General features: G+C 49.7%; 2 protein-coding genes across 6 annotated transcripts in view; one reads left to right on the top strand and one right to left on the bottom strand.

Moving 5' to 3' along the window:
- NUP188 (nucleoporin 188) overlaps positions 1–26,493 on the bottom strand; it is a 174,411-nt gene that overhangs the window by 97,187 nt on the left and 50,731 nt on the right. The window lies entirely within an intron of this gene.
- Positions 304–26,493, top strand: part of SH3GLB2 (SH3 domain containing GRB2 like, endophilin B2) — a 36,850-nt gene continuing 10,660 nt past the window's right edge. For 3 of the 5 annotated variants that reach the window (XM_063144603.1, XM_063144602.1, XM_063144601.1), the window contains exons 1-5: positions 304–564; positions 12,478–12,619; positions 13,791–13,919; positions 17,380–17,513; positions 18,468–18,560. In XM_063144603.1, coding sequence (XP_063000673.1) covers positions 343–564; positions 12,478–12,619; positions 13,791–13,919; positions 17,380–17,513; positions 18,468–18,560 — 720 coding nt within the window. In that variant the 5' untranslated portion in view covers positions 304–342. Of the gene's footprint in view, positions 565–12,477; positions 12,620–13,790; positions 13,920–17,379; positions 17,514–18,467; positions 18,561–24,327; positions 24,391–26,493 lie in introns of all 5 variants that reach the window. The other 2 variants (XM_063144599.1, XM_063144598.1) reach the window with 1 other exon arrangement.

Genomic DNA, 26,493 nt, shown 5'->3' with positions numbered 1-26,493 from the left:
TCTTTTTTAAACAAAAATGCTAAAATAAATTACTCAATCCATCCCCGGAGGCGTAAAATACATCCAAGTCAAGTCCTCCTTAGAGTAGACCCATTGAAATAAATGGGCCTTAAATTAGCCACGCTTCACTTCAATCCCATTCATTTCAATGGGTCTACCCTAAGGAGGACTCTTCTTGGGCGCTGCCCATGGCCCCGATCCAGCCTCTTTCTCGCCCGCCGCCCATGGCAGGCGCGCTGCGCTTTAAGAAGCCGCCCAGAGGCTGCTAGAGGGCGCTGATGGGCGCAGAGCTGGGATTGGAGGCTCTGGCTATTTTTCTCGCCTCCTGCCTGTACTTCGCCTATGCAAGCAGGTGGGCGGAGGACGCAGCAGGAGCAGCAGAGCGCAGGATCCGAGCAGCCCCAGCCTGGCACGGATGCCCTGCAACTTCCCCGGATAAAACCCTGTTTTCCCCCCTCCTCTCTCTCTCTCCTTTCCCCCCTTTGCTGCTGGGGGCGTAGGATGGACTTCAACATGAAGAAATTGGCCTCTGATGCCGGCGTCTTCTTCACCAGGGCCGTCCAGGTAAGAAGGGGCAGGCAGATGCCAGGCGGATCGGGGCCCTGGTACCCAAACGCTGCAGAAAGCAGGAGCTCTTCTTTTTTTTTTTTTTTTTTTGCTGCAATGAGCAGGGCTGGATGGTGGGGCTGGGTGTTCTTTTGGGGTGCAATTCCAGGCAGGGTCTCCTCGGAAGTCAATCCATTGGCGTGTGTTTTTGGTTCCCAGGTGAGCGGCTAGAGAGGATTGCAAGCTCATCGCCGCTTGCCTGGGAGCAAGGCCCCGGTCGAAGGCAGGGGATTTGCTTCCGAGTAGACGTGCCTCGGATTGCATGCAAGCAGCTGCTGCTAAATTCTCTTCTCGCTGCATTCAAGAGGCTGCTGTGAACTTCCCTGTTTGGCCTTCTGGCTTTTGCACATCGATGCACATTTGTACAGCACCATGTACATTGATGGTGCTATATAAATAAATAATAATAATAATAATAATAATAGATTAAAGTGCGTGTAAATAACTTCTCCAAACTGTCTTCTCTAATGGACCGAGTTCCTAAGCTTTTCTCTAGCATTTTATTGCACTTGAATGATGATTTTATGTATGTGTGCATGTAACGCGCACACACACACACATATATATATATATATATATATACACACACATACTATGTGTAATAACTTTTCCAGACCGTCTTCTTCAATTAAGCAGTCTCCTAAGCTTGTCTCCAGCATTTAATTGCCCTGAAATGCACATTTTCTATACACACGCACATATACTATATGTAAATGACTTTTCTAGACTGCCTTCTAAAGTCAACCAATTTCCTAAGCCGTTCTCTAGCATTTAATTGTACTTAAATGCACGTTTTGTGTATGTGTGTAAAGCATGACTTGGAAAACTAATAAATAAATAAATAACACCAACAACATGCAATTATGTGCATGAGAAAGGTTTGCCATCTAGGGAAGAGGATACAAAATGCAATTAAATGCAGCGGAACTGGCTATGGGATTAGGTTTACGGAAGAAGACGAGTTGGAAAAGTTGATGGCTTCCCGTTTGCACAATTGCATGTTTTTATTCTTCTTTTCTTCCTGCATTCAGCTGTGTCTTGGGTTTTCCTCCTTTGGCTAAACCAATTTTGCATCCCTCCCCCTTGGCTGGGCAGCTGACTTTCTCTCTGTGCTATAAGCTTGCTCTCCCCATCAGCTAGGAAATGATGCGTGTCTGATAGAGTTGTTGTTGTGGTGGGTCTGGGGACATGAGCAAAGGCGCATAGGTTTTGCTGGATAGGGATCTGAGTCTGGCTGTCTACTCCCCCGCCCAGAGGAAAAACCACCCGCTTTACCTGCACTCTCCCCTAATTATTGTCGGGAGAAAGGCCTAGAATGGCCTTCTGCAATTTAGCACTTTCCAGGTGTGTGGGACTACACTTCCCATCCTCCCTGGCTGAAGACCATGGGTGCTGTAGTCCAGCACATGTGGAGGATGCTGGATTGGGAAAGACAGGCTCTTTGCAATTCTAGGCCAAAGGATAAGGGGGAGTTGTTGTTGTTGTTATTATTATAAATAAATTGTACATTGCTATACTATCCAGTAGCCAGTTTACGAAAGATTAAAACCTTAAAGATACAACACAAAGCATAATATAAAAACCTACAGAAGCAATTGAAAGCAACCAGCAGTAACAAATTCCAGGATTTTGAGTTTGCGTCTGCAGATAAGCCTGGGGAAAATGGTGCTTGGTTTTAAAAGCACCCTTTCCAGATGGCCTTCCGCCCCCTATTCGTATGTGGCTCTTCTTTTCTACCAGGACATTTTATTTGATTTTGAAATAAAGCTTCTTCTTTTTTTACAAATAATCACGAAGGCAACAATAACAAAAACGCACCCAGTAATACAAAAAGGTTACGAAAGAAATAGACTGAGGCTGACAATTTGTGAGTTTATCACTGAAATCACCCGTGATACAGATGAGGTTCTCAGGGTCCCTCAGTCTGGCACCCTCCAGATGTTTGGGACTACAACTCCAAGCATGCCTGACCATTGGCCAGGCTGGCTGGGGCAGATGGGAGTTGAAGTCTCAAACATCGGGAGGGCATGAAAGAGGCTGAACGGCCTAAGTGGATGTTCATGACCTAATGAAAGAACGGAGGACTTCCACAGAGGGTAGCCAACTGGCTGGGGGATTATGGGTGTTGTAATCCAACACAGCTGGAGGACACCCACTTGGGAAAAGGCTGGCACCTGGGCACCGTAATACCTGTCTCAGAACCAGGATTCCTTTCTTGCTGCACTCACTAAGTAAGTTTGCACATCCTCCTCGGCTCCCAAATTCTTTCAACCCACTGCTGTTTAGCTGGTTGCTTTGGAGATGTCCAATTATGTGCTGTACGTGGTGGTCTAACGTGGAGAAGTTCCTGTCAGTGATTAGCGTCCACCATGTGCCAAACTGCCGGCTCGGTTGAACATTATTCTGTCAAACGTGCGGGATCTCCTCTCCCCCTGTGCCCTCCTCAGGAGACGCTCCACGCATGTGACAAAATGAAACTGAACGCTCGCCGTGTCAATTCCTTGTCCCCTTGGGCTCCGTTTCCCTTCCGCCTCTGTTGAAATTCATATTGTAAGCTTCTCAGGGCAGGGACTTGGTGTTGTTTTCTCGCTTTGGGCATTAGTGGCGCTGCAGGAAAAGTTCATTGCGGGTTTCAATTCTTCCTTTCTCTCTTTTGCTGAGACTTGTTTGTTGATCCTAGTATCTCGTGGTTATACTATCATCTTAGAAAGCCTAGCAGGGATACCTAGCAGACGGCCTTCCCTTATATACACCCGGATGACAGTTAGGATCTTCAGAGGAGGTCTTGCTGGCCGCTGTCACCTCCTCCGTTGCCTGGGTCAGAGCGAGAGGCAAGGAAACAAGCAGGTTGCAATGGGGAGGGGAGGGGAGGGAGCAAGGCCAGGGAGCTCATGGTGGTAACTCCTACTGGAGTGTGGGCCCTGGGCCGCTGGCCCACCACGCCGACCCTTGGTGCTGGCCCTGCCGTCTAAACTCTCTCTTTGATATATTCAACACGTCATTGATTGTGTGTGTGTTTTTAAAGCATTGATCCTGGTGAAAATGCAGCTAATGACAGAGCTTTGCTATGCTGTGACGTAACTGGCGATTACGTAACAGGCCTTGCCCTGGTGGGCTCCTTCCTTGCCATGAAGAAGCTAGACTCAGTTCTCGTTCCGACCCTGAAAAAAGAAGTCACGTTTCTTAAAGAGTGCCAGTTCTGTAGCTTCGTGCCCTCCCTCTGAATGGACTAGTGTACCAGTTCTGTAGCATCGCGCCCTCCCTCTGAATGGACTGGTGTAAAGCCCGTGTCCCCGTGGGCACAATAGAGGGGCTGCCCTACCTGAGGAAATTAATGGCTATTAAAGCTCGAGCTTTGAACTTCTTCGACCGTCCCAAATTCTCTGCACACCTGCACTGCTCAAGCTTCAGTTTAAAACGAAAACGAGCAAAATCGCCCTGGTACATCTCGAGTAATGACTTACAGCACATATTCTTATATAAGACCATAAGACTTCTCCTCCAGAGGAAAGCCGGTAACGGAAACAGCGCAGAGTTAATTAGAAGGTCAGCTGGAGAACAACAAACATGAGAAGAGAGGCTGTTAACTCCTTCTCTTTGACTTGGCAAGTCAATGGTGTCAAGGTTGAAAGTCGTAAATGGATGTGCTGTTTTTAAGTTGGAGGCTCAAGAAGTGTGGATAATCTAATCGCCTGGCTAGGTTGGCTTGTGCACCCTAGACGAGAATTCCTTCTCATGGTTGCACACCTCCACCTGTCCTTGTTTACCAGGGCAGGACTTCTTTCCTAGGTTTTGTTTCCCCCCCCCCCTTCCTTTAGTACAGCCCGTCCAAACCAGTAGTCCAACAGACCAGGAAGGCATAACGCCCAGAAAATCGCTTCTTCGCCATTTTGGGCGTGCCTTCTCAACCTTTCACCATGGCGCCTGATGCATCAGGTTCCCCTGCATTAAGCAGGAATGAATGAAAATGTACGTGGGAGTTCAAGCCCCAAACACCTTTGGGGTCAGCTAGCTTAAAATACAGCTGAGGCAGTATAAATGTGGCAAACAATAAACATATATTTTTCTATAAATTCCCCCGGTCCCTTCCATCTCTTTGATGACAGCTTTGGTATCTCAACAAATATGTGGAAGAGAAGTTTAGCAGTTGTTGGGTGGTAGCGGCAGTTAGTCCTGATTGAGAGCAAATTCTTACCGTGGCCTTCTGGGAAATGGGCCACCAATTTGGATGGCTTTAAAGGGGGCTTCGACACATTCCTGGAAGAGAAGGCTATCCATGGCTACTAGTCCTGATGGCCGTTTGTTGCCTCCAGTACCAGAGGCGGTGTGCTTCTGTACTCTAGTTGCTGGGGAACATGGGCAGGAGGGTGCTGTTGCAGTCATATCCTGCAGCTGGTTGGCCACTGTGTGAACAGGAGGCTGGACAAGATGGATCCTTGGTTTGATCCAGCATGGCTCTTCCTACGTTATTATGGCTGCCATTTTGTGAGAGTGCCCATGACACGCGGAATGTGCCTACTGACCCCAAAATGTTGGGGACCCTTGCTTTAGGTCAACATCTCCGTTCTGGACTCGGACACCCCTCTAATAAGACTCGGCTTGGCTTCCTTGTAAGGTGCAAAATGCGGCGTCCGATGACAATTTCTCCGGCCCATTGTCAAAACGAATGTATAATCTTGGCCAGCTAACTATCCTTGGCCGGAAGCCTCCCAAAAGTAACCCCAAGCCAACGTTTTGTCTGGTCGGTGCGAGCAACGAGAATTAGTTATTAAAAAAACCAGAAGCCTGCTTTGCCATGCCAACTGAGATGGTTTCGAGATCAATCTCTAGGAATCTCATTGCTGGGGAAAGACTTCTCAATTGGCCTGTCCCAAAGACCCAAGTTGTGAGGTCCTGGCTTCCAAGTTACCTCTGCGAGAAGACTGATAAACTTTACAAGCAGGTATAACTTTTGCCGGAGCCAAGGGCCAGCATGGTCGGGCCTTTGCCGAGAAGGGCCCATACCCCAGCGGGGGCCCATGGATGAGATCCCCCTGGAGCTGTGCCTCGTCTTCCCCCTTGCAACCTGCATGTCCACCTGCCTCTCGCTCTGGCCCAGACGGACCATGGCGGTGGGGAGAGACACCACGGCCTCCTGGCTCGCCGGCTGTCTGTCAAGCATGCAAGCGGTAGCAAAGACAAGAAAGAGCATGAGGAGTGAACACAGCCGGTGGCGGTGGAAAGGCGGACCCACAGCCGGAGGACCCCATTGAGCGCCTCTAGTCCAAGACCTGTTTCTTGTTGTGTTGCCACCGAAACCAAGAGCGTGAGCACGCAGCCGCCCCTACGAGTACAGCCTGAGCCCTTGGCCAGAATATCTAGACGCAATGCAATTTGGCCAGGACTGTGCTCGGATCTCCCCGCCGCCTCCGTCTCCTCCAGCGCAATGCAATTCCGATGGACGCATTAACTTTGTGGAAATCGATTTGCCGGAGGAAATGTATTCTCCGGTGCCGTATAAAAAAACGGAGTTCTGGCCTTGCCAATGGCCTCACGAGTCGTAATGGATTGAAACGTACCGGGTGGAGAAAAGAGCCCGCAGCAGCTCTGTAACGAAATGGGCCTTCTAGCTGTCGAGCGATTTGGGCGAATGTTGCTTTTCAAGAAATATGGTTTTTAAGGGGGAAAGCGAACGTTGCAGCGGGTGGAGCCGGAGTGGGCAGCGTTGGGTGTTTCTCTCGCTCTTTCTTTCTTTTTAAAGAGTAGACCAAGGTGAGTATGGACATTCGGCGAAAAAACAGAAGATGGCTCACCTACTGTACCTGTGCAATGGGCGCGTCTCCGGGTGCCCCTGCCATCCGAGGCGTGGCAGGAAAGGGGGCGGGGAGATAACTAGAAGACAGAAGGTCCATTTCGTGGACCAACTGGCTTGGGCATTCTGGGAGATGCAGTCCAACACATCTGGAGCGCCCCAGGTTGAGGAAGGCTGGTCTACAGCAAGTGAATCTATTCCTCCAGCACCTTCAGTTTTGCTTGTCTTAAATGCACCGTTGGTTCGATCCAGCTGGGTTATCTTATTGTCTCTGGTGCATCCGGAATATTTGATTTTCTTTCTCCCCCTTCCAAGCATTGAGAGCCATTGTGGTGTAGTGGTTAGCGTGTTGGGCTGGGACCCGGGAGATGCAAGTTCTAGTCCCCACTTCGGCATCAAGTTCGCTAGGTGATTTTGGGCAAGTTACTGACACTCAGTTTAACCTACCTCACAGGGTTGTTGTAAGCATGAAATGGAGGCGAAGAGGAGGAAGACCACGTCAGCCATCTTGGGTTCCTTGCAGGAGGAGAAAAAGCTAGGATATAAATGAAATAAAAAAATTAAATAGAGATTCGGGAGTGCTTCTTAAATGGCCACCTGCATTTCAAGAGGGTTGAACTCGAACTCTGGGCTTCATCGCCTCTCAGACTAGAGAACCGTGAGGCCATTTCCCAGGTGCTGCTGCTCTATGCTTCCCTTCAAAAAAGATAACTAGATAACTAGCCTGGAATATTCATCGACAAACCTGGATGATGTGGGTGTAGCCCAAATTGCTATTTATAAAAACGTACCCTGGCTTCTCGGCTGCCTGCAACCTACGCGCCTCCTTGTCAAAAGTTTTGGCCTTCAGAAAACCCTCTTTGATCTGGTGCCTGTCACTGCTTCTTTTCAGCATCTTCCCATTTTTCTCGCTTAAGTCATTGGCTTAATGAAGGGAGGAACTCTTCCAGGTAAAAAGAGAGAGAGAGAGAGAAGGAGAGAGAGCGCACAGAGCAGGTGGGGAGCTTAAAGCTCTACCGTCCATTACTTTCGGCCTGAGGGCCAGATTCCGTTTCAGAGAAGCACTTGGGGGCCCTATCCCAGGGTGGGCAGGGGCCAAAATGCACAAAAAAACTCCCGCAGGGTTTATCTTAGAGCTCTTAATGCCAGGAATTAAGCCTCAGGGGAGGAATCTCAAATCTTTTAGAATTGAGAAGGGGGAATTGAGAAGGGGAAACTAGGGGACAATTGGTGGTTGGGGGAAGGGATTGGGGTGGGGCCAGGGGAAGGGGCGTGGCCATCTGTTAGACCTCCCCCCCCCCCCCCCCCGGAGCCCAGCACATGATGATGATGCGGTAGTTTTATGATCAGTTGTTTTGGACTTGTTTTTAAACTGTTTTACGTTTTTGAATGTTAAAAGGTTTTCTGTTATGTTTTACGCTGTCATGAGCCGCCCAGAGAGCTTTAGCTATTGAGCAGTATAGGAAAAGTAATACATGATGGAGTGAGCAGGGAGGCCGCGGCGTCTCCTGCTCCTCCTTCTCACAGCCCTCGTTGCCTGGGGTCCCCAGAGCGAGCGGCAGGCGAATGAGCAGGTTGCAAAGCGGGGAGAGGAGGAGCAAGCCCCAGGGGATCTCGTGCACGGGCCCCCGTTGGGGCGTGGGCCCTCGGCAGCTGCCCGGCCGTGCCGCCCCTTGACGCCTGAGACGTGCCCTCGGTCTACGAGGGTGTTCAACACCAAGGCAGATGGCCGGCCTGAGACATATGGCCCGTTCTGCGCTTTTCTCTGCCCTTCTGCGAGTCGGATAGAGAGCAAAGGGGGCCCTTCATATTGTCAAATGGCAGACCTCCCCACCCTGTCGCCCTGAGGAAACGTGACTCCGGCATGAAATATTGATTCTCTGGGCTGCCTCTGCCTTCTCCCTTCCTTGCTGATGTGGCCGTGAGGCTCTCTGCAAAGGCCGCGCTGCATTATTTATCGCCGGCTTCCCTGCGCCGAAAACCAGGGCAGGTGCTTTTCTCTTGGCCCCGAAGCTCCAGGGAAAGCGGGGGGGGGGGGGGCTTGGGGTGCAACTTAAAAAACAACAACACCCAGCTGGCACTTAATTTGGTGTGCATTTCTATATTTAAAGTAGTTTTAGCCTGCTCCTTGCTTCCCCCCCCAAAAAAACTACTGGAGATCTTTACAATCAGTAAAACAAGACCATCCTGGTCCGCAGGCTTACAATGTAAAAATGAAAAAAGACACGACGCACAAGGAAAAGGGGAGGAGGAGGGAAGAGGAGAAATAAAACCAAGTCGTCTTTCAGCAAGGCTGGTGGGATTCTCCCTCTCCTCTCCTCCTGCACAACGTGCTGCATAAAATAGTGAGACAGTTATAATGAGTGAACCACAGAACACCTCTTGGGGCAGCTTTTTGCTTTCATAAGCAGCAGTAATGGACACAAGTGTTCTGGGTTCCCGCCAGCCAGGCTCTCTCTCAGAATATTCCGTTCCATTTCCACTCAACCCAGGATTCTACTTTTCCATCTCTTAACTATCAGCCAACATTCCAAAGAGCCTCTGAGCATGCTCAGACTTCATTGGGTTGTATTTAGGGCGGGGAGCTGTCCTTTTTTGGGGGGGGGGGGTTTCTCCCCCAAGACATTTTTTTGTACTTCTGCAAAGTCTGGGATTCCCCCAAGTTGGCTGAGACTTTGATGGGGTCCGTTTCGCCTGGAGAATGAGCTCATGGTTTGCACGGAGCAGGGATGAAGAGGATACCAAGGGCCTGGGGAGGTGGAGGGAATCCTTCCTGATCTCCTGCAAGCCATCCCAAAATCTCTCGGTACTTTCAGCTCGGCCGACATCCCACTATAAAAGACCAAATCAATACCCCACCAAAGTCTATTGTATTTTCTCCTCCTTTGGAGTAGGCAGCGTTCTTGGGATGCATCATTTAAAAAATTATTTAATTTCTACCCTGCTTTTCCGCCCCAAATGGTGCTCAAGGCAGCTAGCGATAAACTCCAGCTTAAAAACAAAATTGTAATGAAAACATCACGTAAAATCATACCGTTTTTTTAAAAAAACCTGATTTGCAATCGATTAACAACGACAAAAAAGATACCCAAACAAGAAAAGAAAAGCAAGATGTAACATCAACAAGAAACAATAACAGCATCTTCTTAGAGCAGGGGAAGATTTCTTTCTCATCTAAGATGTTGTCAGTTTCCGTTCCGGCAGGCAATAAAATGTTCCGTTGAGTTGCAGTACAAATTATTTGTTGATTTCCCAAAAGATAATAAAATAAAAACATACCAATAAAAGGAAGAAAGGGCATCAATCAATTACCACCCCCTTCAGGCAACAAACCAGTTTACATGCCCGGCCTAAATAAAAACATATTTGCATGTTTTCGGGAGAAATGAGAAAGGCACCAACGAAGCCTCGCTATTGATCAGATAAAAGTGTGTGTGTGTTGCTTGTATTCCAATTTGCTTGATCAAATGAAAGTTACGAATGATCATCTGAGATCAATATCTTGGTTTGTAGAAGTAGAGCTCTAATCTATACAAGTATGGAAAGGAAAGGAAAGGAACCTCTCGTGCAAGCACTGAGTCATTACTGACTCTTGGAGGGACGCCAGCTTTCGCTGACGTTTTCTTGGCAGGCCTTATAGCAGGGTGGTTTGCCGTTGCCTTCCCCGGCCATTATTACCTTTCCCCCAGCTATCTGGGTACTCATTTTACCGACCTCGAGAAGATGGAAGGCTGAGTCGACCCGAGCCGGCTGCCTGAGAACCAGCTTTCCGCTGGGATCGAACTCAGGCCGTGGGGAGAGTTTCAGCTGCAGAAACTACTGCTTTACCGCTCTGCCTGCAAATGCATATTTATTTGGAAATCTGTTCTGCTTTTGTTGAAGCCTATATATAATGTTTATTAAAGCATACACATAGAAGAGCTTTCCTTATATGTTCTTCAAACTAGGCCTAAAATCGTCCCCCTGGGACAACTCCCATACCTTCTGCCTTCTCTGGTGTAAGGTTCCCAGGTTCAGATGAGATGCTAAACTAACCTTCTTTGGATTACTTTTGCTGCAAGCGGGAGAAGCCGAGGGAGTAAATGGGCCGAATCATGTAACCCGTTCATGTTACTAGTCCTTACTGTTCCATGGAAATGCAGCCAATTAGTTTCATAGCTGGTTAAGGGTTGGACATCTTTTTAAATATACATACACACACTTGTATATCTCCATAGCAATCAATACATATGACTTGACTAGATATGAAAATACAATGGTTATAACTGCTTTAATTGCTTTTAAATTATATATTGTTTCAACTTGGATCATGGTTTAATTTGTTTTTAACTGTGCATATTTATTGTTTTATACTGTATGTTTTTATCCGTACGCCGCTCTGAGATCTTAATGATATAGGGCGGGATAGAAATGTTTTAAATAAATAAATATTTATTTGCAGAAGAGTTTGGTTTGAATTTTAATGTGGATTGAGGACTTTTAATGGTAACTATTTTTATGTGTTATGGCAAAGCGCCATGATGTGAGAAAATAGTGAGGTGGTGCTATAAAGATTTTTTTTCCTGTGCACAAAGTTGCATTTAAATATAATATAAATATTTAAGTTTTCTGTATAGTTACAGTTAAAAACATTGGAAAAATAGCCAGTTAATCGGAGACACGTTCTAGACCAGCCTTCCTCAACCTGGGGCGCTCCAGATGTGTTGGACTGCATCTGCTGGGGCATTCTGGGAGTTGTAGTCCAACACATCTGGAGCGCCCCAGGTTGAGGAAGGCTGTTCTAGACAGCGGAAACTTTCCATAGATCGTTGTAGTAATAATTAATAATAAATTCTGTTTTGTTTCTGAGAAAGCAACTTAGTTTTCTCCACCACTCTCTCTTCAAATGCTTCCATTGTTCCTTCCCTGCATTCATCTCAAGGCAGGGCCATGATCACCTCTTGTTACATAGTCCTGTACAACCTGTTACTGGACATGAAACAAACTTGACCTTTTCAAAAAGCCGGTTTGTGCCTGTAGATTAAGCCTGCAGCTAAAATGAAAATCTTGTGTACCTAGAGCTGAATTTGGAACCAGCATTTGCAATCCAGATTTGCACTCTGAGAATAATAGAAGGCAGGCTGCACTGTGAAAGCATATGGCAGACTAGATCTGCTTTTTGCTGCCCCGGCCATATAGTTCCTGGAGAGGCATTTCAAGCTTTTAGAGTCAGGGAAATCCTGCACCAGATGGTTAGGGGGTTAGGTGTGGGCTAGGGGAAGGGGGGTGGTTTTTGGGGGGCAGGTGGACCGCATTTGGGGCGGCTCTGAAGTTCAACCCCCCCCCCCACTCCTGGTTCTAGCGCATTCGTCTTCATTTGGTGGGGTGAGGATCTGCAACAGCAGCCCTACCACAGTGCAGTCCTTGGTAAAAGACGTTATTTGGATCCCCAAAGGCACCCTTGAGCTAAACGTGGGGGTCCCACGGCCGGAAAAGTTGAAACTGCTGCGCTAGTTGAAAACCTGGTTTGGCAAGTTCCCTGTGGCAGCATTGTGGGAAAGTGCGCGCTGCGGAGGGTGTTATTCACGGAGTCTGGTTTCCCAAGAGCTGTTATTGCAACTGAACCCAAACAAAGCCGGCGGCATCATCCGGGTGGACTGACGGTTAACCCTGTCTGCTCGTGGCCACCTACTTCGGAACCTAGGAAGCTGCCTCCTCTTTAGTCAGACCCTGGGTCCAGCTAGCCCAGTATTGTCCACACTGACAGGCAGCAAGGGCTCTCTCCTGGGTTTCAGGCCGGGGGTTTTCTTAGCCCTACCTGGAGACGTGGCCGGGGATTGCACCTGTCACCGTCTCCATGCAAAGGAAGGGCTCTGCCTGTGAGCCCTGACCTTGTCCCACGTTCCTAACCCGCACAAATCCCCAGAGCCTAGGAACTTGCCATATACCAGGGAATTGAGCCTTAGGGCTTCTTAACTCAAATTTATCGTGCACTTCTGGGTTCTTTTAACTCGGTTCTTTTCGATTTTATGGGAAACTGATTTAAATAAACAGTTGTGTCCAGTGGATCATCCATGATCGCTTCTCTCTCCTGCCTGCAGTTCACAGAGGAGAAGCTAGGCCAGGCGGAGAAAACCGAATTAGACGCGCACTTTGAGAACCTTCTGACCCGAGCCGACAGCACCAAGAACTGGACAGAGAAGATCTTGCGTCAGACCGAGGTCCTGCTGCAGCCAAATCCGAGTACGTGGGTCTTTGGGTCATGGAGCAATTTATCACCAGCCGGAGCAGATGTTTCGTCAAACGGGTGGGCCGGTATTGCCCATTCAAGGCCCCAAAACACTTTGTGGTACGATAGGGAACAACAGAATTGTTGCTGGGGAAATTCATTCTCACCACCACCACCACCACCAGCTACTGTGAGTTTTGCAGTTAAGTGACAAGGGAACAGGGAAGTCCGAGGGTCGTGGCAGATTCTGCTGGCGTCCCTGATAATAAAAGAACTCTCAGGGCTTCGTCGCTGTGAGCCCTGCGTCCACTAGGCCATTGAGTCCGACGGGTCTGGAGGGTGCTGAATTGGTGAAGGTGGGTGTAAGAGGGTTGAGGGAACGCCGGCTTGTTGTGCGACAGTCTCTGCAAAACACCGCTTCCTTTCCTCTTTAGCCCTGGTGCTTTGCACAGAGGCCGAAGAAAGCTTTCCGGCCCCTGGTTCCCCTTAGCAAAGAACGAAGTCAATAAGCAGCAGGCAAAAAAGTACCTCTTGGTTGCTGTCAACGCTGGGCATTTTGCTCCCCCGGTCGCAGTGCCGCCCACGCTGACGGCTACTAGTCCACGTGAACCAGCAGCCGGATTGGGACCAATGCAGTCTGGCAGACTGGAATTCATCCAAGATATTTGTTTAACCTTCCAACTTCGTGAGATCCTTTATATCTTTCACCCCGAGAGCCGAATTCCGTGCGGGAGACGCTCTCGGCGCCCGCTTTCGAGAGGCAAAAGGAGCGTGTTGATTTTTCTAGCAAAAAACTAAGTATTACGCGCATTGTGTGGCATGTAGCCGAGGCTTTCCTTTTTTATTTATTTACTCTAGTGTAAATGCGCGAGGCCCCAATCTACACTGGGATGGGAGGATTACATTCCCCCCAACACTGTTGTCCTCCTAAATCTGCTCTCAGCTGCACCATGCCCCCAGATCTGAATCGGTGCCGCCTGCGCTTACACTCGAGTAAATAAACCGCTCGCCTTCGCCTACGTCCTCTGTGGTGACCGTCACATGTAGTTTGGCTCCTAGCCAGCTCTGAATGGCAAAATCAACCTCCTTTGCTGGTTCAGTAGGTTTTAGTTCCGCTTGAGCTATTTCCCCTCGTTGCGCCTCCAAAACGTGTCCAGGTCCTAATGGGATCTGATTTATTTCCAGGTGCCAGAGTTGAAGAGTTCCTCTATGAAAAGCTAGACCGGAAGGTCCCGTCTCGAGTCACCAACGGGGAACTGTTGGCGCAGTACATGATAGAGGCCGCCAACGACTTTGGCGCGGGATCTCCGTACGGTGAGTGTCAGAAGGCGGGGGCCCTCTTTCCCCTCGCACGGGGACTTTGGAGAGAACGCAAGGGAGGATGGGTCTCCCGCCAGGCCCCGCTCCTTGTGTCCTCTGGCCATGTGCAGAGGACTTGGGAGTTGGCGGTGACCACAAGTGGCCGGCTAAGTAAGCAAAACCGAAATTTCTGGGGGAAGAACCTCTCTTTGCTTTCTGTAGAGCGGGGCTGTTGAACCTCAGGTCCATGGGTCGGACTGCACCTGAGCTTTATTTTCATGGTTAGTTCTGGCTAGGGTTACCCTTGCTTAGGAGAAGATGGCAGCCCCTTGCTGTAAACGCACAGTAAATATTGCTGGACTTGGTGATCTAATTTGGCGGCTTCAATCGCCCCGGACAACGTCGGCGGCTTCGTGATAATGCAACGCAATCCGGTCCGGCGGAACGGAAACACCTCTGTGCCCTTTCAGAAACTCGAGGCGATCCGGCCGTTCCCGTAATGTACTCCGAGGAGGCTTGTAGTGCTACCGAAATGCAACCCCAGAAACGGGAGTGAAAGAGGACTGAGAAACTGTAAGGAAATAGCTGGACCTCTGTAGAGTAATCTTCAACGATCAAGGATAACGGTTCAGAAACTCAGCCCCGGGGGCCAAATACGGCCCTCCAGGTTTCTCCAGCTGGACCCGCCCTGTTCCCATGGCTCCACCCCCTTTCCCCAAACACCAATTGTTTGATGGTTTCTTGGTCTCTGTGCAATTTCCCCTGGCCAATTTTCGCTTCAAGCCAGTGTGGCGTAGTGGTTAGAGTGTTGGACTGGTTGTCAGGAGATCTGGGTTCTAGTTCCCACTCAGCTCTGAAAGCTCACCAGGTGACTTTGGGACAGTCACAGACTCTCAGCCCAGCCTACCTCACAGGGTTGTTGTTGTGAGGACAAAATGGGGAGGAGGAGGAGGAGGAGGAGGAGGAAGATCATGTACGCCACCTTGGGCTCCTTAAGGAGGAAAAAAGGCAAGATATCAATGCAATAAATAAATTAATAAACAATAAATTCGGACCTGTGGTGCCTTACCCCTCCCTGTATCAAGCCGGGGATTGAATTGTGCAAAATAAGAGCATTGTGCAAATGTCCTTATTTGGTGTATTATACGGGAAGCCCCATTCGGCTCTTCTGGGTAGAATTTGGATTTCTGTTTGGGAGTGCGATGCCGGAGAAGGCAATTTTTCAGTCCACGCCCCGTCTTCGTTCCTCTGCGGTTGTTCTGGGTTTTGTTTCCGGTTTCTTTAAACCGATAGCAGAGCTCGTGGCTGGCAAGGCCCGGGTAATTTCGGCTCGCAGCTGATTGGACGTCGTCTTGCTTGCTTTCTCTGCTCTGGTGCCTTTTGATTTGATTATGTCGGGTTCCTGCAAATCCATTCCAGCCTCCCTCTCCTGCCGCCCCCCGGCTTAGTTAATGATCTCTGTCTCTCGTAATTGGATGGCGATCATCGGTCACATCAGGTGTTCCTTTGGCTGCCGTTCCGGAGAAAACCGGCCAGCGCGGAAATGGTGCAGAGGGGGAAGAGATAACACTGCAATGCAACACCCTCCTAGACCCGGGACTGTGCAGTGGTTACTAGGGGGGCTGGGGGCTGGGTTCGAGTCCCCGCTCTCGGACATGAAGCTCACTGATGGCCCCTGATTTTCAGCCTAACCTTCCTCGCAGGGTTGTTGTGAGGGTAAAATACGGAGAGAAGGAGCATATACACCACCTTGGGCTCCTTGTGGGAGGGGCAGGGAAGGCGGGATATGCATGCAAAGGGGGTTTGAGGTTCCTGAGGGGAATAAAGCTCACCTGGAAAATGCGGGTTTGAGGGGGATTCTGAGGGGAATAAGGAGGATGTCTTGAGGGACGCATTGGGAGATGTAATTGGGGGGAGCGTTAAGGGAATGGGCATTGGTGTGGAAGGGAATAAGGAGGCGGTCATTGACCCGCAAAACGGGAGTACTGAGGGGAATAATATGGGGGTGACCTGAGAGAAATCTGGGTGTTACGTTGGTGTGTTGTTTGAGACCCGTATGGATCAACCTCAGCCCCACGATTTTGGGCCTGAGGGAATGTCTAGGTCTTCTTTCCTCAACATGGCGCCCTCCAGATGTTTCGACAGCAAGCCCTGTAATTACCATAACTCCCATCATTCCCTGGGCTGGGGCCTGAGGTCATGCCTTCCCCTTGCGCCCTCCAGATGTTTTGGACTGCGACTCCCATAATTCCCTCAGTTTGACTCTAAGGCAACATCTAGGTGATCCTTCATCGACCTAGTGCCCCTCCAGGCCTGTAAGACTACAACTCCCATCATTCCCAGCCAGCTTGCTTAGGCTGGCTGGGAATGATGGGCGTTGCCATCCAACCCAACTGGAGCGGGACCAGGTGAAGGACGGCTCTTCTAGAAGCAGAGAACTACCGTAGGCCGTGCAAAATCCAATTACACAAAATGGCGACCGGGAGACGTTGGTTCCTTTTGAGTGGCCGTAATGAAACATTAAATCTCTGAGTGGTCCTTGGAATACATTAAAGCCTGGCTGAGCCGGGGCTTGCAAGCGGCCTTTGATTAACTTTCCGCCATTTCTCGATGGTCCCTGGAAGACCCCTGCAGAAATCATGCGTGCTTTAATGCCTCCGGATGGCCACTCAGAAATTCAGTTCCCATTTGGAAGGAACCGATCCATTTCACTAGCTATTCTTAATTGGTAATTAGTTTCAGTTTGGACTGTAACCCAGTTAAAGAAGCTTTTATTGATTAATGCTATGAGTGCCAGTCATTCCCCCCCCCCCCATATGCAAGTTCGGTAGAGAGGAGAAAGATAAGGTTTCTGAACTGAGAAACGTATTTCCTTTGCTAGATAAGGCACACAGACTCAGTGTGGTTTAGTGGTTAGAGTATTAGACTGGGGAGAACCGAGTTCTAGTCCCCACTTGGCCATGAATCTCACTGGGTGACTTTGGGCCAGTCCCTACCTCACAGGGTTGTTGTGAGGATAAAACGGAGAGGAGGAAGACCACATAAGCCGTCATGAGTTCCTTGCAAAATGAAATAAGGCAGGATGTAAATGTAATAAGACAAAATAAGAGAAATACAAAGAATACAGTAATAATACAAAATAAGACAAATGCAAAGAATACAGTAATAATATAAAATAAGACAAAACCCTATGCACGTTTAAACAGAAAATCGTACAACTCCTAGCATTTCCCAGCCAGCATGGCAGCCATTTTCTGAACAGAGGAGCCAGCCCCGTGGCAACCATTTTGTGAGAGCGCCTATGACATGCCCACTGACCTGAAAAGGTTGGGGGACGCCTGCTTTTAACGCATCTGAACTGCAGGGACCAGAACGGGGAAGGAGCCGCTTTTGACTTGAAGGGGGACAAAGATGCCCTAGCTCTCCTGGTGACGGACGCTCAGGCTGATCCCACTGGTGGTTGTGTTTCTCGCAGGGAAAACCCTCATTAAAGTGGGAGAAACTGAGCGGCGTTTGGGAGGCGCCGAAAGGGACTTCATCCACTCTGCCTCCATCAACTTCCTGAGTCCTCTGCGAAACTTCCTGGAAGGGGACTGGAGAACAATTTCGGTAAGGGGGACGGGGCAGGCTTGTTCCGCTCCCTACAGCAGCGACGGGCGGTGGTGGGCCGCTGGCCAGTTCCTGTCTCTGCCGGGCGCTGGGTTCTTTGCAAAGGTGGCTGGATTATAGATGGGCATCGATCCGGTCCATCGGAAGCACTCGCGTTCTTAAGCACTCGCGGCCGTGCACTAAAAGAGATGAGTGATGCCTTCACGCTTGAGACATCCAGAGTTTGCATTTATGCATTACGGGTTGTTGGGTGGTGGGAATTCAAAGCTCTCAAGAACGAATCCAGCCCACCTCTGCTCTGCAGAAGCAAGCATGCCTTCTGCAGGACTCACTCCAGTATCAGAGGCACTAAGCCTACTGACCCGTCGCTGGGGAACATGGGTGAGAGAGTGCTGTCGCACCGTTTCCTGCTTGTGGGTCCCTGGTCAACAGCTGGTCGGCCGCTGTGTGAACAGAGTGCAGGACTAGATGGGCCCTTGGTCTGATCCAGCCTTAGGGCTCTTCTTACGTTCTTATTTCTTATGCTCTGCTAGAGTAGTCTCTTTGCTACAGGCTACAAGTGTTTTTATAGCCTGCCACTCACGGAAGTTTTTGGGTTGATTTCATGATGTCGTCAACTTGTGGAATTCTCTAGAAATCCCGGGATTAAAAGTGGTAATAGCCGGGAAACAGCAGGATCTTCTGCCACTAGATGGCGCTGTCTCAACAGAACACAATGGAACTGAGCAGAGGTGCAGCATTCAATTCAAACGGTCTAAACAGGCGTAGGATTGCGCCCTTTTCCAACCTGACCACATCCTTTTTTTTTTTAGGTGCGGTGATCAGAACTGTACGGAGTGTTTATTCCAGATGTGTTCGCGCCATCGATTTGTAGAAGGGTGGTGGGATATCGGCTCTTTTCCCTCGCTTGTCCCTCGCTTCCCTCAGCTTTCTCTCTCCCTCGCTCTTTTGCAGAAGGAGAGACGGATTTTGGAGAACCGCCGCTTGGATCTCGACGTTTGCAAAGCCAGGCTGAAGAAAGCCAAGGCGGCCGAAGCCAAAGCCGCGGTAACTTCCCCTCCCCCGCCCTCCCCCATCCCTTAGTTTTTGTTTTTTGACAACCCACCCGGTCTTTACTCATACGCATGTGACGCGTCCGGTTGCTTGTTGTCTCTCTCTCTCTCTCTCTCGTGGGACTGAATCTGTTCTGTACTGCATGCCGCGCATCTGTTGAGGAGGAAGGGTGATTGCGTCCATGAATCCTTCCCTCAGCCCCCAAGCCAGCGTGGGGGGAGATCGGCTGAAGAGCTCTGACGGAGCTACGCGTTTGCTTTTCCTCCCTCTCGCAATCCGGTCACTCCCGGCACTTGCTTTGGAACCCAGAGGTGTCGCATACCTAACTCCAAGCCCTAAACTTGGCTGATTGGAGCCAGAACCTCTCTCACACGTGCGCACCCCTCCTATAAATGCTCTTGCCAAAGATGTGTGGATGTCTGGAATGCAAGACCCCAATGGCGCCTCTCTCCCAGCCCAAATGGATAGAGGAGCCCGTGTCTTCGGAGTCGAGCCCTGCTGACTTCCACGGCTTCCTTCCGTCTCCCTTGCACTTGTGTAGCGAACGGCCATGGGAGGGTTCTGCTCCTAGCATCAGGTTCCGTTCCAGCTCCAGGTTTTTGGGGTCCCTTGGGCGAGGCACCCTCCACGGCTCCCCCTCCCTCGGTGAGGCTCCCTTCTCAGCGCCAGGGTCACACCAGCTCATCCCGGCTCCCGCTTGCTTGCTCGTAAGGCAGAGAGGCCAGGAGCCAACAAGCCGCGGTCTCTCCTGTGCCGCCTCCTCCTCGCCACCTCCGTTACCTGGGCCAAAGCGAGACGGAGGAGTCCTGATTTTAGGGCAAGTCGAAAGACGGGCTTCACGGATCTTACTTGCGAAGCGCTAAAAAGATGTGGGGCCCAGGCCATAGGACACACATCTGCATAAATGTGCATATGCTCATTTCTCTGTAATCTATGCTAATTTAGCAAGAATTACTAGGGTGTTTTTTTCTGGCATACCCTTCTGGGTTTTAAGGGAACACGGAACTACCGTGTGATTTGGCCCCAAGGAAGTGACTGGCGCTGCTGTCTTGAGCGGGAAACAATTCTGCAAACTTCGTAATGCCTTTTCCGAGACTTCTGCTAGAACTGAAAAGCGTCCCGTTGACGTATCGGTTTATCGTGTATCCTGCTCCCCTCTTCCTAGCGCTTGCTTGCTGATCGTTGCATTATGCTTCCTTTGCTATCTGCCTCCGTTGCCAGGGGCTGAATCAAGCATGCCGTCCCCGCCCCGTCCCCTTAAACCCCTTCCCCATAGACCCCCGTTCGGACCCATTGCAGAATCACCGCCTCATTCCAAGCTTGGACCATTTTGTCCTCCATGTAGACAGTGGTGCAGTGGTCAGTTTGCAAGTGCAGGCGCTCACCGTGAGACTCCTCCAAGCCACGCCCTCCCACACCCCCGAGGAGAATCCAAAATTGCAGGCATCTGCATCGATCCAGACCCACAAAAACCCATTCTGGCAGTTCTCATCTATAAGAAGAGCAGGTCTTTGGTCAAGCAAAGGGGTCAATCGCCAGCGTCCGTCCAAGCCGCCCGAAAACACGTTGCACAACAACAGGGAAGAAAATATTGTCGCTGAGAAAACTCATTCCCCCTGCCGCCGCCGCCTCCTCCTCCCACCCCAGCTAAATTCAGAGGGGGAAAAAACCAGGCAAATCTGAGGGGGGTGGCTGATGATGTCACAGTCCCCCCCAGCCCGCCTTGCCTCCGCGACACCACTGCATAGAGAAGATGGCCATTCAGAGCAAGAGGCTTCCCTGCCCCTGGGTCCTCCCCTGCTTTGCTTGATTCCCGCCCTCTCCCCGCCCTCCCGAACTTCTGAATCTCTTGTCCTTCACGTTGCTGCTGTTTTGTCCACTAACCTCTTTGATTTTGTTCTGTCTTTTTTTTTTTTATTCTGTAATTTTGCTCAGTGTGAGGGAGATGTGAGTATTACCTGTGTTAACGGTGCTGTGACGTTTGACCTGAAATGCTTCTCACTGTCCCCTTCCCATCCAGAATTGTGGTTTTTTATTTTTAAGGGAAAGTTTTCCTTTTGCTCGGCAGGGTCTCTTCCTGGTGTGTGTGTGTGTGTGTGTGTTTGTGTGTGTGTGTGTGTGTGTGTGTGAGGGTGGGAGCAGCTGGCTGGCTGGCTGGCTGCTGTGCATCCGCCGTTTCGTTAATCTAGTCTCTTGGAAGCGTTGCTCAAGAGGTAGCGTTTGGGGGAGGGAGTGGCATGCGGGGCCGTGTGGGGCAGTGCAGACGCTGCAGAATTTGGCTTTTTCTTTTTTAAAAAAGTCACTTTTCTATTCCTTAATGCAGGGGTGCAAAGCCCCCAAATGGGTTCTGGATCGGACCCCAATGGCCACACCCTGTTCTCCCCCCCCCCGTCTTCTGCATGTGTGTGTCCCCCTCCCCATTCTAAACGGTTGAAACACGTCTCCTACAGCTCAGTTACCGGCAGGGAGAAGCTTTAAGCGAAACCATGCTGGTATTTGGGGGGATTTTGGCCCCGCCCCCCAGGCCTTTAGCCCTGCCCACTCCTGCAATCCAGCCCCTGAGAGCTTCTCCCAAATATGACGTGGCCCTTGATGTAAGTTCTGCACCCCGGCCTTAACGGATGCAAAGCTATGCTTGAAACGGTGTGGGTGAAATCTCCGGCATTTGCCAAATTGAATTGCTGGGGTGGGGGACGGACGACTTTGCGTCCTGCGTAGCTCCTAACCCTTCCCCATAACCAAGCGGAGAAGCGGTAATGATGCAAGATGAGTGAAATCCTGCAAATTTGCACGAGTGACGCAGCTCGAAGAATTGGAATGAACTTCAGTGCAGAACTTTCAGAGGAATGGATAAATTTAAGACCCAACCTTATGCATGTTGAGACAGCAAAAAAGACCTACCTAAACATTCATAGGATGGCGTCTTTAAAACTACTACAGTTATACCGAGCCCTGCTGGAAAGGTGTGTCTGTGGGTCGCGTGTGTGTGAGTGTAGTGTTGAAAAGATGAGGCTATGGATCCCCTGCTAGAAATAATGGCGTTTCATTGGGGATTGAGGCGCAACACTTTATAAGAGCCATGGCCGAACGCTTGCGCTGCTGTCCTGTCACGCCTTGACGTCCCACAACACTGCCTCGTTCCTCCCTGAATCCTCGCAGTGTAGCATTCAGGGAAACGTTCTCCCTTTCACCAGTGTTGGCTCTTGATCATGATGGCTTTACTGGCACAAAAGCAATTGCCAATTTTGCAGCAAGGGTGCCTTGGCATATCTGTGTTCCGCAGAAAGAGGCGATTAAAATAAAAAGAATGTCTCGCTAAATAAAGCACAGATTCCTGCTTAAGAAGGTGTTCTTTCTCTACTTTTCTCAGGTTTCATAACAGTGGTTTTGGTTTCCTAGTTCATCCTGAGCCTGTTCAGACAACACACTAAACCATGATTAGACAGCAAGTAATTAGTGTGTATGTTTAAACCGTGGTTATGTAGCCACCATAGTTAGGAATGGTTCACACATGACACACTAAGCCGTAATGTTTAGTTTAAAATGCTTAACCAGCTTGGCTTAGCGTGTCGTCTGAACCGGGCCGCTGTTTCAGAACATCTTACTAGATTACTCAAAGCTTCCTCTTGGTTGTACCTGAATTTGAACTCCAAGGCTGGAGAGTTTCATTCTCCCATAAGAATATGTGGGGTGTTGTTGGGTTTTTTCCTCGCTGAGGGTTACATATTCAGTCCACACGGCTGTGTGTATGCTGTGCAAAAGTCCAAAACGCTTGTGTCTGATTTAACCTCCAAGAAGCAAGTTTCTAGCCCCTGTGGCCGCGAAGGTAGACCGGAGAGCAAGCCAGCAATTTGGGATGAAATCTGAAGATGCTTTCAGGTGGACGCCTCTGAGCACTAACGCTCAAAAGCTATCATGCTGGTGTGCCATCTCGTCTTTCCTTAACAGATTCAAGAGGCAGCTGGACAACCCTCTGTCAGGGATGCTTTAGGGTGGATTCCTGCATTGAGCAGGGGGTTGGACTCAATGGCCTTATAGACCCCTTCCAACTCTGCTATTCTATGATTCCCCACCCACCCACCCGGTAAGAGAAAAGACGGAAGAAGCAGTGGGGAAACATGGCAGGGTACTAGTGGAAGACACCGACGTCCAGACCCTCTGGAGCAAAGCAGGGTGATGGTGTGATAAAAGTCTTTCCCAAGCCATGCCCAAATTATTATTAGTATTATTTATTTATTTATTTATTTATATAAATAAAGCCAGAAATTGGTACCCTGAGTGTTGGCCCATCTCCACAAACCAATTCCAGCATTCCTCTCCATCAGGAGCAGGTCTTTTGCAAAGCAAATGGGCCTTAATGGCTAGTTCCAAGTCTGAACCATCCCAAAATACTTTCTGTTACAATGAGGAACAATATTTTGTTCCCGGGAGATGCATTTCCCCGCCAGCTACTGTGGGGATTGTAGCTAAGCTCAGCAGGAACAGGGGAATCTGAGATAATGCTGTCGGATCTAGAGCAAGTCCTATGGTTGTGATATGTTTGGGTTGCTCCAGTCTGGGGCAGAATTGGGCATTCGCTTTTGTGGGCTTTCAAGTTCCTAGCCCACATGGTTGCAGAGCATTGTGGGTTTGCAGCATTGCACTGAGGCAATGACAACTGTATTGGTGGGGCTTGCGTTGGTCAGGGGTGGGAATTAAATTTCTTGCACTTTTTCATGGTTTGCTCCATATCCTCTTCCGTTCCTGGTCATCTAAATCCCATTTCCACGCCATTCCATTTTCCTATCTTTATTTGCATATATCAGGGGTGTAGAGCCTCCGGCCCGAGGGCCAAATCCGGCCCTCTGAGATCCCTCAGTTGGCCACACCCTCTTCCCTTGCCCCGCCCCCTTTTCCCAAACTACCAATGGGGAAAGGTACTTTTGTGCAGGCATTTTCCCCGTTCTAAAAGCTTGAAATGCCTTTATCCTAAGGCTTAATTATTGGCAGGACGAGCTGTAAATTCAAATAGGCTGGTATTCTTGGCCCCGCCCCTTCTGCTTTTAGCCACACCCACTATAGGAATGCAGCCCCTGAGAGCCTCTTCAAAACGGAGTCTGGCCTTCGGGCAGAAAGAGGTTCTGCACCCCTGAGATAGATAGATAGATAGATAGATAGATAGATAGAGTTTCTTACCTGCCGTTCCTCCAAGGAGCTTTAGCTGATGTTCATAGTGCTCACCCACATTTATCTTCCTGACAACCCTGCAAGGTAGGTTGTGGCAGGATTAGAGCTCAGGTCTCATTTCATGCCTTTCCTCCCCGCTCCAAACGCAGCTCTTGGGGGCAGAAGAAATCACGCACGACCAATGCATCCCGTGCAGATTTCTGCTTCTGGGACTCTTGCTTCTGATAGGAGAACGTGGGTTTTACCCTTTGTGCACAGTATCCACACCGGCCTGTGCAGGTGGCATAGCTCAGTGGTTAGAGCTCTCCATCCAGGAGGGAATCTTGACGTGGTGGTGGTGTAATGTGTGTTAAAAAACTCCGCTTAAAAGGCTGGGAAGAATCTTTAGTGACCGAGATGTCGGGGAAAGAGGCGGTCGAGATGGAGGGAAGCGTCCGCTGGCTTCCGATATTTTTACGCTTCCCTGGGAGCTGCAGGGAAACGTCCGAGCTCCTTCCAGGGGGTGTTTGTGCGTCCCCCATGCCTCGAGGGCCCCATCCTCCATCAATAGCCCCCTTCTGCATGATCTGTACGTGACTCTATTCCCCCTCCGTAGGCTGTGCCTGACTTTAACGAGACTAGACCACGTAATTACATTCTCTCCGCCAGCGCATCAGCGGTAAGATCAACTCCTTCATCTGAAACATCTGCGCTTCAGCCTTCCTCTCTCTCTCTCCCTCCCTCCCTCTCTCTTTCTCTCACTCCCTTTCCTTGCTGTCTTTCCTCCCCTTTATCATCCTGGACCAAGCACAAACGCTGTTTTCAACATTTTAACGGGACGGTCGCGATTCAGAACCAAATTCCGCCTCGGCTGTAGGTGGACCTCGGAGGCAGGGGTGCTGTGTAGACCTAGGAGCTCGCAGGTTGGACAGGCGTCCCTTTCCCGCTTTTCTAGGGGCCCTCTACAAAAGTGGGTCCGAACAGCTGGTCAAGTCTTTGCTCGCTTGGACAAGCGGCGAGGTGTCTGTGGAAACCGAAGGCGAGGTGGACGGCACGGGATGCTGGTGGCCACTAGCCCTCTAGGACGGGGGTGGGCAGAGGAGGCTGGTGGCTTGGAGGCCAGTGGGGCGTTGACTCCGCTCCAGGTTTGTCCGAACACACACCTCCGGGGCCCATCTTGTACTCCCCGCTACCGCTGCCCGAAAGTTTCAACAACAACAACAGAAGTGCAGGTATTTCCTTTTCTTCAAGAAAAGCTGCATTTTGCTGTCAAAATTCGGCAGGACGGGGTGGTGTGTAGACACCCAGTGGGTCATTGCTCCTTCGGCCCTGGTCTAGAAGACCATCCAGTGGACGATTACTTTGGCCAGTGCTTCCAGACGAGGGCTTTTCTTACGCGCTCAACCTCCCCTCCTCCGCAGGGTCTTACCCAGGGTGGCCACGTTGTGTCTCTCCCACGTGGAACCCTCCTGGGTTTCTCCCACGCCTCCTCCCGTCGGGCAGGAATTCCATCATAGAGGGGGAGACAGAATAGCTCGATTGCAGCCTCCGCTGACCTGGTGCCCCCCAGCTGTGTGGGGCGTCGTTCCCCAGCATTCATTCTGCCCAGGCCAACAGCCGGGACTTCTGGGAGCTGCAGTCCGAAACACCTGGAGGGCACCAGGATGGGGCAAGCGGTGTTGTGCAGTGTTTTTCGGTATTCCCCGGAGGCGTCTGCCTGCAGGGCCCGTCTCTCCTTCGCTCTCCTCTCCACCACGCGCCAACTTCCTTCCAAGGGCAAAGACGTGCCGTGGAGGAGCCCAGTGCCCTGCCCACGGAGCCGCCCCCTTTCTCGTGTCATCCCAGGTTGCTTTGAGTGCATCTGAACTCGCTGATCTGTGCTTCATGCCTGCCTCGGTTGCACGGCCCCGGTCAAGATCTCTGTTAAAATGTTGAAAACTCTGTGCCTTCGCCCTGCGTTGCGAGCGGAACGGCACTGACGCCCCTCCTGGGACGTTGGGTCCCCTGGCAGGAAAGGGAGGACGGCTTATTAAGTGAACTGTCCGTAGCTTAGTATTTTAATTATTGTGTTATTTTATTACAATTTTATTTTTATTTTATTATGTTTTAAATTACTCTTTTTTAAAATTATTTTTTATTAATTTGTTGTTTTGTTATATCTTTATTATTTTATTATATTTTATTATTAATTTACTAGTAGTAATGTTTATTTGGTTTTTTTTTAGTTTTGAATTATTTCATTTGAAATCATTGTTCTTTGTTTTGTATTTTATTATTTGTTAATTTTTATTTATTTAAATTATTATTTCAATATTTTATTTTTTTAGTTTTCAGTTATTTTATTGCAAATTATTCTGTTATTCATTTGTTTTTAAATATTTCTTGGCCGCCTTCCAGGACAGAAGCCCACCCTGGGCGGCTTCTTGTGTTTATCAATTATTATCATTATAAATTATAGTCAATTTATTGATATTTTATTATTTTATTAATACTTCATATTTATTTTTTGCTGTTATTTTATTTTTATTATTTCAGGTCATTATTTATTATCAATATCAGTATTAATAGCAATGCAAATAAATTGTCTCTCTGTTGCGTTGTACGTGGCGTGCAGAAGCGCCAGTTAGAGGGGGTCCCACGGACGGGCCTCCGTGTGGTTTCGCTTGGAACCGGTCTTTGCTCTAGCCACGCTGGCGTCGCATGCAGCTGCTGCGTCTCTGTCCCCGAGACCCCTGATCGAGCGAGGGTGGAGAAACCAACTCGCCCACCCCCAACCGGGCAT

This window comes from Elgaria multicarinata, chromosome 19, assembly GCF_023053635.1.
Source record: "Elgaria multicarinata webbii isolate HBS135686 ecotype San Diego chromosome 19, rElgMul1.1.pri, whole genome shotgun sequence".
In the NCBI taxonomy this organism is placed as follows: domain Eukaryota; kingdom Metazoa; phylum Chordata; class Lepidosauria; order Squamata; family Anguidae; genus Elgaria; species Elgaria multicarinata.
The sequence above is the reverse complement of the archived record's forward strand: the minus strand, read 5'-3'. Positions and strand labels throughout refer to the sequence as shown.